This window comes from Pelophylax lessonae (genome assembly GCF_965119305.1).
Source record: "Pelophylax lessonae genome assembly, chromosome: 2".
NCBI lineage: Eukaryota > Metazoa > Chordata > Amphibia > Anura > Ranidae > Pelophylax > Pelophylax lessonae.
The window spans coordinates 418,687,834-418,700,083 of NC_138769.1; the positions used below are offsets into that span (position 1 = coordinate 418,687,834).

The 12,250-nt window shown below is 37.4% G+C and overlaps 1 protein-coding gene across 2 annotated transcripts in view; it reads left to right on the forward strand.

Moving 5' to 3' along the window:
- ALCAM (activated leukocyte cell adhesion molecule) overlaps window positions 1-12,250 on the forward strand; it is a 171,136-nt gene that overhangs the window by 100,923 nt on the left and 57,963 nt on the right. For both annotated transcript variants that reach the window (XM_082245396.1, XM_082245397.1), the window contains exons 6-9: window positions 446-628; window positions 1,829-1,956; window positions 8,183-8,312; window positions 11,663-11,775. In XM_082245396.1, the coding sequence (XP_082101522.1) occupies window positions 446-628; window positions 1,829-1,956; window positions 8,183-8,312; window positions 11,663-11,775 (554 nt within the window). The remainder of the gene's footprint in view (window positions 1-445; window positions 629-1,828; window positions 1,957-8,182; window positions 8,313-11,662; window positions 11,776-12,250) is intronic.

Below are 12,250 nucleotides of genomic sequence, written 5' to 3' on the forward strand. Positions count from 1 at the left end.
GCCTTAAGGTGTTTTGTTTGTTTTTTTCTTTTGCCAAAATGCTGCTGCCAGGAGGCAAGGCTTCTAGGAGAGTTTTCAAATTGTCCTGTGAGCGTAAGCCCTAAAAGAAAGCTGTCATTAGGCTGTGTGTCAATCTTTGACTGCAGGGCCATCACTAGTGCTAAATTAGTGGTTTTCTGCCCATAACATGGGATGGACTCCAGGGATCAAAGAATAAATGCTTCTATATCAGTATTACTCATTTTCTAACACTGCATTATGTTTATCATATACTTATATTTGGGTAAATATTTGTTTTTCATCTATTTAAGCAAGATCAGTTTTCAACTTTTCATAGATGATATACTGTAGTGTTCATGCTGATTTAGAGACCAGACCCCAAAATATGAGAATTTGAAGGAGAATATTTCATATTGGTATTATTTATCTGTTTTTCCTATTTTAGTTGTAAATATGGAGTGGTGGAAAGAGAAAAACTCAACAAGCGGTCTTCATAACATGCGATCAACATTGGAGTACATGTCAACAAAAGAGGATATAGATGCACAGTTTTCATGTGCGGTGGCTTTTTACATGCCAGATGGACTGGCAACAATGGATTCTGATGCAGCTGTATTCAATATTTACTGTAAGTACTATTTTTTTTTTTTTTTTGGTGAAACTGATATTTTCAGTCATGGAATTTAGGATACATGCCCTTGCAGTGGTTAGCAAGGGTAACTATACTCTTGTACAATTATTCTTTAACCTTTAATGAAGTCATAATGTAATGGTATGCTCAGCATGCTAGCACATTATGACAGACCTACCTTAAAATGAAGTCCTCCAGCAGCGCGCTGTCACTGCTTCTTAACCCGGTCTTCTTTCCAGGTTTGCACTCTTCGGCCCTTTGAATGTCAGGGCCACGATAACGTTATGGCTGCAGCACAGTGCACTCAATGGATGGCATACTCCAGTGTGTCTTCTATTCAGAGCGCAGTGCACATGCATCAGTGATGTCACCGGCTTCTACAGATGTGAAGATCTCCTTAACGGTACACCTTTAGGAGTTACTCACTGTACCTACAGGTAAGTCTTATTATAGGCTTACCTGGTGGTTCAGGTCATAAAATGGCGTTTACTACTGCTTCAAATGACTCTTCCCTCCCATAGGTCTTATACTCCTCTGTCCATACTCCTGTCATATCCACGCTGCATGGCCTCCTAGCTGCCTTTTGAAAATTTTCCTAGCTGGTCCTAGCAAAATAAAACTTTGTGATTGACAAGAAGGGATTCAAGCAGTGGCTGTGCTGTTCCCAATGGACCACCTAAATCCAATAAATATATTTAAATCTGAAACTTAATGCATTTCACTCTACAAATATTAAATAGTAAGGCCACCCAGAACATATATTTTCAATTTTTCCTTTCAACCACTGGTTTCCTATACCAATAGGAGACTGCGATATCAAGATTTCTTAAAATGACCATTATAGAGAGTGCATCAACTGGCCCTTTTTCTTAGCCATGTAATGACTGTGCTGGGGGTAATCTCACAACAGCAGTCTGAGAAGATGAGACCTAGCATGTAGTAATTAAAAAAAATTAGTCCAGCTGGATTTCTGTTCTTTTTTTTTTTTTTATAACAGGGGTGTTTGCTACCCTTTAATTAGGAATTGTTTTCTGTGTAGAAGGTAACCATTAACTTCAATCCATGTATAAAAGATATATTAAAGCAATTACCTTCTCATTCCTAATGCAAACGTTATATATAATTCAGTCATTTAAATTTATATTGTGTGTGTGTGTGTGTGATAGATTTGTTTTAATATGTTCATTCATTTCTCAGATCCTACAGAGAAGGTGACAATTCATGTACAGTCCCCCAAAAAGACAATAAAAGAGGGGGATAACATCACACTGAAATGTATAGGCAATGGCAATCCGCCTCCGGAGGAATTTTTGTTTTACCTTCCAGTAAGTTTTTCTCTTTCTTTATCTTTTTGGTATTGTTATAGCATTTAGACATAAACATTGTGCTGTATTTTTGTGCAGCATTACTGCTGTTCACAGTGGCCTTTTACAAAATATGTTATCTACACTGCCAAGTGGTGTATATGGAATTCTAACAGTCCCTTTATAGTATTTGGATAGAAGGAATGCAAGCCTATTGCAAAGGAATTTTAAATATTTCCTCTGTACTCCAGTTTTATATGCCACAACTGTGTAAAACTGTTATGATGTAAATGGAATGAATTTTTTTTACATTTTATATTTATATCAATTTATATCAATAATGATATAGATGATATGAAGTTGGAGGGAACAATGAGAATGAGGTGAGCCTATAGATGTGTACAGGAAAAAAAATGCTAAGTGGTAAATGCGGTGTGATTTCTATGAAAAAAATATATATATATATTGAATAGGAAGAGCAATGAAAAGAAAAATTTGTCTGTGGACGAATCTCTTCATTCAAGAGATGGGACATTGTTGCATCGGCGTACCAATGGGGGGTGGGGCCGGCCACTGGACTTTCTCCGTCGCTCACTGGCCCAGAAGAGCGGAGTAGAACGGGAGAGAGAGACTCCCCAGCGCTGAATAAACAGCGGGCGCTGCCGGAGTTAACTTTGCTAGTTATTGAGCAGGTGATTGGTTGCTAGGACCCCCTGGCAAACAATCACCTGCTCATTAACTAGCAAAGTTAACTCCGGCAGTTCCCACGGTTTATTCAGGGCTCTTCCATTCTGCTTGAAACAGTTCCTCCTGCTCCGCTCTCCTCCTAATAAGGTAGGAAAGAGGGGGGAGGGGGGCTTTGTATTGAAAAGGGTTCTATTGGGGGGGGGGCTTTGTACTATAAAGGGGTCCATGGGGGGGGGCTTTGCATTGTAGAGGGTTCTATGGGGGGGATTTGCATTGTAAAGGGTTCTATTGGGGGGCCTTTGTATGGTAAAGAGTTCTATTGGGGGGCTGTGTAATGTAAAGGGTTCAATTGGGGGGGCAAGCATTGTATAATGTAAAGGGTTCTATGGGGCAGGGGCTCTGTAATGTAGAGGGTTCTATGGGGGGGTGGAGGCTGTGTAATGTAAAGGGTTCCATGGGAGGGCAAGGGGCTGTGTAATGTAAAGGGTTCCATTGGGGGGGGGCAGGGGCTGTGTGATGTAAAGGGTTCCAATGGGGAGGGCTGTGTAATGTAAAGGGGTCCAGAGGTACGGGGCTGTGCAATGTAAAGGAGGGATTCTGAGGTACGGGGGCTGTGTAATGTAAAGGTACGGGGGCTGTGTAATGTAAAGGGGGTCTTCCTACATTTTACCAGCAGTTATAGATGCAGTCCTATAGATTTATTTTAGATTGTGCGTTTTTTTCTGCATTTTCTAAAAGCACACCAAAAGCCCGCATGTTGCATCTTTGGCGCACTTTCAGAAAACAGGAACATCATTTTTTTTTCTTTTTGGGGGGGGGGGGGGGGTGACACCATGGTTTACTGCACCAGGTGACATCAACCTTAGTGACACCACTGGCAGTAGCACACAGTAAGTGTGCCACTGCCAGTTACATGTAATTCTGTCTGGCCCCTCAGGTCAGTCTGCGCCATTTTTGTAGAGGAGGGGGAGGAGGGGTCTGGTCGCTTGGGGGAGCAGAGGGAGGAGGATTATTTTGGGTTCCTGGCCGCGATGCGGGGAGGCACTACACACAACGTCACTTGACGACACGTCAATGTGCGGTGCGTCGCCTGCCCGTCTGGGGGGGGGGGGGGGGGTGGGGATATAGGATCTGCTCGGGTGCCAAATGCTCTAGGTACGCACCTAACTGTTGTCCTCATTTTATGAAGAGACCACTAACATTTTAACATTCATAGTTTATTGTAATAGAGGAGGTACCAGCCACATGTGCAGCTTAATGAAATGTATATTTTAGACTTGTTAGCATGTCATCCTGCTTCACCCATATAACCTTCATGCACTGACTCTTTAACTGGATGTGACATTGGCCCATATATCCTCCAGCTGATATCACAAACTGCTGCATGAATGAAAGTCTAGTCTGGGGGTGCCCTCACTGCTTATAGCATTTATTGCTTCATTTTAGAATGTAGTAGAGATGCCATCTTGCACATGAAGGAGAGAATACTATGTCCTTGAATATTAGAAGGGTTATTTTTGTATTCCTACCACTTTACACTTAGCAATGAAGCAATTAGAGTAAAGCTTAGTACACACCATATTTCTTTAAAAAAAAAACCTGATCGCTCCAATGTTAGTACAACGTTCTCCCCCGCTGAGCTATTGTGTTCCAACAGGGGGACGACCCCCCCGTGTGCCAGAACACTCTCGTCAATGCTCTAAGCCATTGGCTGAACGCGCTGCTCAGAAGCCGGTCGGATGCTGGTTTTCCAGCATGCATGTCCAATGTCCGGCTGGCTTCTGTCGGATGTGCTGCCATACACACGGCCAAATGTAAGTGGGTTTTTGAACCAGCCAAAATCGACATTCAGGCCAGGTGTACTGGGCTTAAGCTGGAGTTTGTTGCTGGAAAGATAATCTGTAGATAATAATGTCACCCACAACCCCCCACCGATTCTATGCACCCCCAGTCCATGATTGCCTTCATATTTTGTAAAAAAAAAAAAAAAATAATGGGGGGGACACACAATCAGAAAATTGTACGCAAAATACAGTTTTGAAAGTGATCTACGATAATCTGATCCTTAGCACAGAGCTTTCAAGAGACCATCACAACAATTCATCCAATATTATCTGATCGGACAAGCATAGAAATTAAATTTGGTACAATACCAGATCGTACTATTTTCATTTAATCAGTACAGTTGTTGTTCGAAAATACAATACAAATACACTACAACACATTACATCACTTTTGCTCTTTCATGCGAGAATTTTCATAACTTTAGTAAACTCTTGATTTTCGATATGAGATTAGCATGCAAAAAAAATGGATGATCATTCGTCCAATAATCTCATCGTATGTACCAGGCAAAAGGTGTAGACCAACCTTTATCTTAAAAGTGGTGTTCCCCTAAAATATACAGTATATAAAGCTGAAACTGTAGTCCACTTCAAAGTCATCTAGCAATTATTAAATACAGTTTCAATTACTATAATATTTTTTACTGTTTTATTCATATTTTTAGAAATAGTAAAAAAGGATTACAACAAATAGCAGGTTAATTTTTCTTTTTTTTTTTTCTTTTGCTGGTTTTGTTCCGCTAACTAGATTCCCTTAACTTCTTGTCCTGGAGAAGCATGAAGAATATATGAGAGAAACCTCTCCAAAGTGAACAGGATTCCCATCTTTGAGAGTTGTCCTAGGAACAGGTGTTCCAATTGGAGGATTTTCCCTCCCCTCTTGCTCTGTTGACAACTCTAAAATCTGGGTTTTCTGTTTGAATAACAATGGTCGCTGACAGCCAGCAGGGTCACAGACAGCAATAAAAACTTTGAAATGGGGTCTAAACCTTCTTCACTTACCTAAACCTGCTTTACTTACACTTTGGGGCTAAAAGCCCATTAATAAAAACTAATAAAAAGAAAGTGGGAACAAAAATGTACTTTTGTAATTGTTTTTTATTCTCAAATGTATTCAAGAATTCACTGTATGGATGCAGAGATTAGTCATTATACAAAAGCAGCCCTCTTATGCCAAGTCCTTCAGAACAGGCACATATACATGATCCAATGCTACAAAGCACATTTAGACTATATTGGCATATTCCCACACTCCTTTTCAAAACTGGGCTGAATAGCTAATATTCCATGGCCTGGAACAAATATGCTTTGTGTCACCTGGGCTCAAGGTTCAAGCATTCATTTAAGTTCACTCTCATGTATCTTGGAGTAGACTTCAGAGGATGTGATCCACCAATTGTTATGTTTTACTTTCTGGAATTTAACCCGTTATGTATGCAAATTCAAATTTGGTGATTTTACACAATGCCCAGATTAATTTAATAAAGTTTTAACATTTTGTCCTGGTTTGCACAAATATTTATCTAAGAAAGAAATCCAAAGAAAGTGTTTTTATTTGTGGCTAAAATGGCTTCAACCTCTGGTTTTATAGCTTTGTGTCTTCTACTTGGGTTTCTTGCCTTGGTGGCACTAGTCACATGGAGAGAAAATGAATCAAAATCTTCTCAATAGAGAAAAATGCTGGTCTTCAACTAACCATTGTAGCAGGCCTCTATTAATAAAATATTTGTCACATGGCAGGGCACATGTTAGAATTAACTAATCAAAGTCATCTTTAAACTTAATAAAGGTAAAAGGACCTCTTTCTTGCCACAAAATAAAAAAACAATACTGAGCCTGGGCTCCCTCAGTTGACCTCAAGTCTACAAAAAATTACATTTTTAAAATATTGCAAAAAGTATTTTGGCTACAAGGGGTATTGTGGTTCTAAAATATACAGGTTTTTTTTATTTTTTTTTTGCTCAGAGAGGTCTTGTCAAGTATACTTTTTTATGCTAATTATAGAAGAGGATCAGAAAGGTACAACCACTAATGCAAATTTGTACATGAGAAACAAACTGGAGTCTAGATTAGTGTATTAAGTACTGCCTTCAGGGGTAATATCCAGTTTTATAATATGGATATCTGTCATTTAAAGTCCTTTTTGCAATGGTGCATTTCCTTTACAAGCTACAAACACTGTGGATCTCTTCTAAACCTGAAGCAAAGCCTACCTAGACAATAAAACAGAGGCACTGATGATTCAAACACCTGGTAAACATTACTCTTGTACCTCTGAATAGACTTTGGGGGTGTGATACATTAAAGAGAAATTAAAGAAGAATTAAACCCAAATGCAAACATTTGTTATATTGCAGCTTACAGATGGCTGATTAGTTTTCTTTTTAGGCTTGCTTTCATTTTTTTGTATGTTATTTTTATTTTATCCAGCCAGTAAGTCTGTTTTCAAAATAACAAGTTGCCATGCAGTTACAGGGATGAGGCAAACCATTTACCGCTGACAAGGGTGCTTACAATGATCAACTTTATATTGTTTATGTAAAACCTTTATCTCTAGTATTAGCTGAAGTTTGGCTTCAATTTGTTAGTGTATTTAAATCTGGTAGTACATCTAACAATCCCCTCTGCCCCAGACTGAAAATGCTGCTGTCCAAAGGTGCCTCTTGTGCTCATTCATTGAGAGTGGAGGTACTCGAATACAGAGTGTTTTCGCCAGGTGAAAACAAGGCAAAAAAGGCCTTAAAAAGAAACTAATGTAACCACCACATCTAATGATTGTCAAGTGGCAATACTGTATATTACATTTTGAGAATGGAAATGTGCATGTTTGACTCCATGAACTTCAATTGATGTGGATAGAAAAGGCATCAAAAAAAGCATGAAAAATGCATGAAAATTCAGTAGCACAGTTGTGAACCTAACCTTACTGAATTATCCATTCTTTGTTCTGCTCTGTTTCTCTGAGTAAGTTGCCATCTTGGTAGAACTTTGCTTCCTCATGTCAGAGTGGTACCCATAAGGACTGGAGGAGGAATGTTCAAAAAGCAGCAGAGAAGGTGCAGAAATCACCAATGCACAAAAAGAATGAAACAAAAAGCAAGGAAATCCTTGCACTGCAGGCCCTTGGACTAGAGCCAAATATCAACCGACATTAGCCGGCACATTAGAAATCAGCCGACATTTAGCCCCTGTGTACAGATCCTTATCTGACAGAAGCCGATCTCACGACCAGCTTCTGTAGAACAAGCATGTTCTGGAAAACAAGCAGCTGATCGGCATCCAATCAGTGCTTGCAGCTAATGGCTGCCAGCCCTGACCAGTGTGTTCAGGCGGGTGGGGGGCCAGTCTCCCTGTCAGAACACAGCCCACCGGCTTGAACAAAAAGAATATAATGTGTGTACTGGGCAATAGTTTCTTCTCCAGCAAGGAGAACAATGAGCACAACTGTAATGATATTACCAAACCCCAAGAGACTAATAATGAGATGCAGCAGTGCCTCACACTACTGATATACTGTACAGCTACAGGGCTATAGGCACTGGAGTTTTCCTAGGAGGATTTTGTCTGGAAACTGCTTAGTCACATTTAATATTTCTAGATGTTCCATAAAACATAAATATTCGAGTTTTAAGCTTAGATCCATGTTAAAGTATTTAGAATATTTTTTTTTTAATCTAATTTACATATGTCATGAGTGTTATATTCTTTTTTCCTAGGGTCAGGAAGAGGGGATACGTAGTTCAAGTGCCTACCATATAACTGACATAAAAAGAAATGCAACTGGAGATTATAAATGTTCTTTGTTAAATAAAATCATGATTGCTTCAACAATGGTAACAGTACATTGTAAGTACATCTCCATTTAATTCAGAGCTTAAAGTGAATGAAAAGTCTAGTATTTTGTTTTTTTCCCTTCTTTAAAAAAAAAACAAACATGTCATACTGACCTGCTCTGTGCAGTGGTTTTGCTCCTCTTCTCGGGTCCCTCTTAAGTATTAGTAGGGCTGAGGGGGGTTGCCACACACAGAAGGCTTTTTATCTTAATGCATAGAATGCATTAAGATAAAAAAAAAAACTTCTGCCTTTACAACTCCTTTACATAAGTTTTGCCATTTGCCTAAAGTTTACCTGTTTGGCTTCTACGTATTTATAATACATAGGGTTTATTTTGTTGCAATTTTGTTAATATTTCTAAAATAGTTTCTAAATATTTCTAAAATAGTTAAATGAGGTCAGTTTCATGTTTTTTAGTTGGGAGGATATTATGAGTTTTCCCTTTTTATCCATATATTTATTTACATACAGATACAGCATGAACTTTAAATTAAAAAGATGGCTTATTAAGGGCTATAGTTTTGCAAGTATGTAAAAAAATTATTTTTTAATGTAAATGTTATCATTGCTTGAAGTCCAAATATCTCAGATGCAATTTTAATTAGTTTTGATTTATTGTGAAAATATCTTTGTTTAATTTGTAATGCTCAATTGCGGGCTAGCTTTGGATCTGAATATTTACACTATGTAATGTTGCCATCTTTCTAATAGTTGATAATTGCATGGCTTTTACTTTGTCAAATTTTAACATACCAAGTTTTGCTTACTTTATTGATTGTAATATTAGGGGCCAGGCTACACTTTTATTTTTATCATATTGATTTCAATAGTTAGTCCATCATGACATCATGTCATCATGTATAAGTCATAGGTAGTATCTGGTGGATTGAGCCAAATGCTGCCATTTTACATTCCTTGGAAATTCCTGACTCCATTCCCAACCTAAAAAGTTGTGAGTGCTCCCACTTCTATTCTATTCTGTAAAATAAAAATTTGACGTAAAAATATAGCAGAGTGGAATATCATCATAAAGCCTGTGGAAGATGTGCAGGCTAGTAAACAAAAAAAATTGAAACCTAACCAGTGGAGCTCCTAAAATTGTAATCATTAGGCTGGGGAGGAATGGTCGAACAAGAAACCAAGCAAAGCATTATTTTAGTCAGTAACTGCTCTATTCAAAGTCCAGGATGGCAAGTTAACACAGGTCTTATATCCCTACTGATTTTCCACAAAACCTGTCCTATATGATCATTGATTAGAGATTGGAGAGAGATTTTTTTTTGTCTGTCCAGTATTTCTTTGTTGTTAGATTGGATAAAATATTGATATCAGAACTGGTAAAAAATGAAAAGGTTTCAAGAGATGACCTTTTAAAGCTAATGTAAAACCAATTTTACAAATCAAATAATTCAACTATTATTTATTAAAATAAAATACAGTATATGAACATAAAATGTGTTTATGTATTTATGTTTTCTTTATGTTGGTCTCATAAATAAAAGCTTGTGAATGTGCAAAAAAAAAAAAGAGCCTAGGAAGGTATCTGTTTCCTTCAATATATTCAAGTATGATTTTGGTTTTTTCCCTATAAGAACTGTTTTTTATACACCATCAGCATAGGCAATCTAAGTGGTGAATTGCCAACATTTTTTTCTAGTAAAAAAAAATTCTAATGTTTAGCCCTATTTCCCAAAATAGTCTAATGGCATGCCATTGTTATCTTCTTTTAACTTATAGACACTTGACCTTCACTCGATGTGGTTGACAAAGATTGAAGTCAGTTAACTATCTCCTGTCTATAGTATTAGTTGATCAATCGTTTTCCAAGGAGATACAATGATTAAAAAATTGTTTATGCTACAGCTAAATTTTCTGAGGCTTTCTCCCCTTTCGTGCATTTCTCCCTGTAGACATAAATGTGTATGCTTGGCTAAGCCAAGCATATATGTTCATGGAGCAAACACGGCATCACAGCACATAGCTTGCATAGTCAATCTGTTGAGCCTGATCTAGAGATACTGTACTTTCATTAACTCCAGAAATGAACTGAATATGTATGACAGTTTAGGTATAGCATGTTTCCTAGTTGAAAAAACTGCACAAATGTGGATACAGTTTACTTCATTTAGCTGTTAAAATGCAGAAATTCTTTATATGTGCTTGGCAAGTAAAGTATGAATGTTAAAGCTCTCTTTCAATTTTTGAACAAAACATGGGCTAAATGTCTAGACACTTGAGGCTTAGCTCTTTTAGAACATGAAATAATATTTATTGCTCCATAACTGATGCTATCTTCAGCTTGTATAAGCAAGTTATTCCCTATCTGTTAGACATCTTGTAGGCTGTAATCTAGAATATAAGTCATTGTGTACTGAAGATGCTATTATGATTGTAGCAGTTGGGAATACTTGCGCAGCTTCCACTTTCTGGTTTCTGCATACTTAAAAAAGAGGAAAACACAAAACCACTTGGAAAAATGAATTTTTTTAAAAATAATTTTATTTGTGTTATAGTTATAAAATATGCTCCTATGATTTGCTGTCTACAGGGAGTGATATTTTGATTCGATTTTACAAAAAGTCTGGTTGTTTTTCGGATACTGCACACTTCTTTTCACTATTACTCTACCTAAGTCCAGTGGTGAGCGCAGCATACCTTATACCTAGTATCTCTTGTTGCATACTTTAAAGTCAGTTATGATTTAGGAAAATATAAAATGCCCTAATTAGCTAGGTTAAATAACTGAAAAATTCAGACTTGTATTTGCTAGTCAGCTAAAGGAAGAGTTACAAGGAAGGAATGAGAAAGCTTTGGCAACTAGAAGATGTATGCAGTATAAAATGTAGTCTGTCTTTTGTGATTGACACAAAGAAAGGCAGTGACCTGAAACTCTGAGCATTAGACCGGACAGCCCTTTTATATACCTAGCCTTTTATGGCAAGCACATCAATTACAAAGAATATAGATGTAGGGCAGGGTAATTCCACTCCCATGACTGTTTCCAAATTCATTCCATTAATAAACATGACAGTCAGCCAAGACAAAACACACCTCAGAATGACAGTGTGCTTTTCTTAGATACCCATATAACAAGCTCGCATAAAAGATCTCTCCACTAGCATTAGAATTTCAGAATCTAATTTCTTGTATGAAAATTGTATGATGTAGGTCTTCTAACATGTTGGCGGCCAGCGTGACTGTCATGCTTTGCTTCTGGATCTTTTTACTGTTTTTGATTTGTTGTAAAAAAAAATTAAAAACGGTCTTTTTAAAATCAGTGCTGATTAGCTTATTATTTTTTTTAACTTTTTTATTATATATTTTTAATTGATTTTTTGGTGTTTTCTTTTCTCCTGTTTCAGTTTTGGATTTGTCACTTACACCCAGTGGAAATATAACTAAACAAGTTGGAGACAGTCTTTCTGTTTCATGCATTCCTTCTGCTAGTAAAAATGTTTCAGTCACGTGGATGAAGGTAAGCTTGGTTTTCTTTCTATTTTTCTTTATTTTTTTTAACTGTGCACAGTCCTTTGACATGGAACAAATAAAAAGGTTTGTCATCATCCCACCCAAAATGTTTTAGTATCAGAGTGTAGTTAGATTGATGAAAACTCATTTCTGTAAGTCAAGGTTTCCAAAATGTTGTGTGCTACTCCTTTACAGTTCCTTAGAGTTAGCTATACTAATGTATTTAATCAGGGCAGCATCATTTCTGAATGTCTACTCAAGGTCATGCCCATGGGAGCAGTTTCAGTTCACAAATTAAACTAACATTCCTCTTCCATTATTTGCAACCGAAAATTATGGACACTACAATGAACATATTCTCATATAAGGCAATTCTGGTTTTGAGAACCACTTACAGTGAGAGCAGTTTCTGTCAGTGGTACATACCCCAAACTTTAGGAAGCAGTGCTTTAAGCAAGATCGATTTGCATTAGACTGCTATA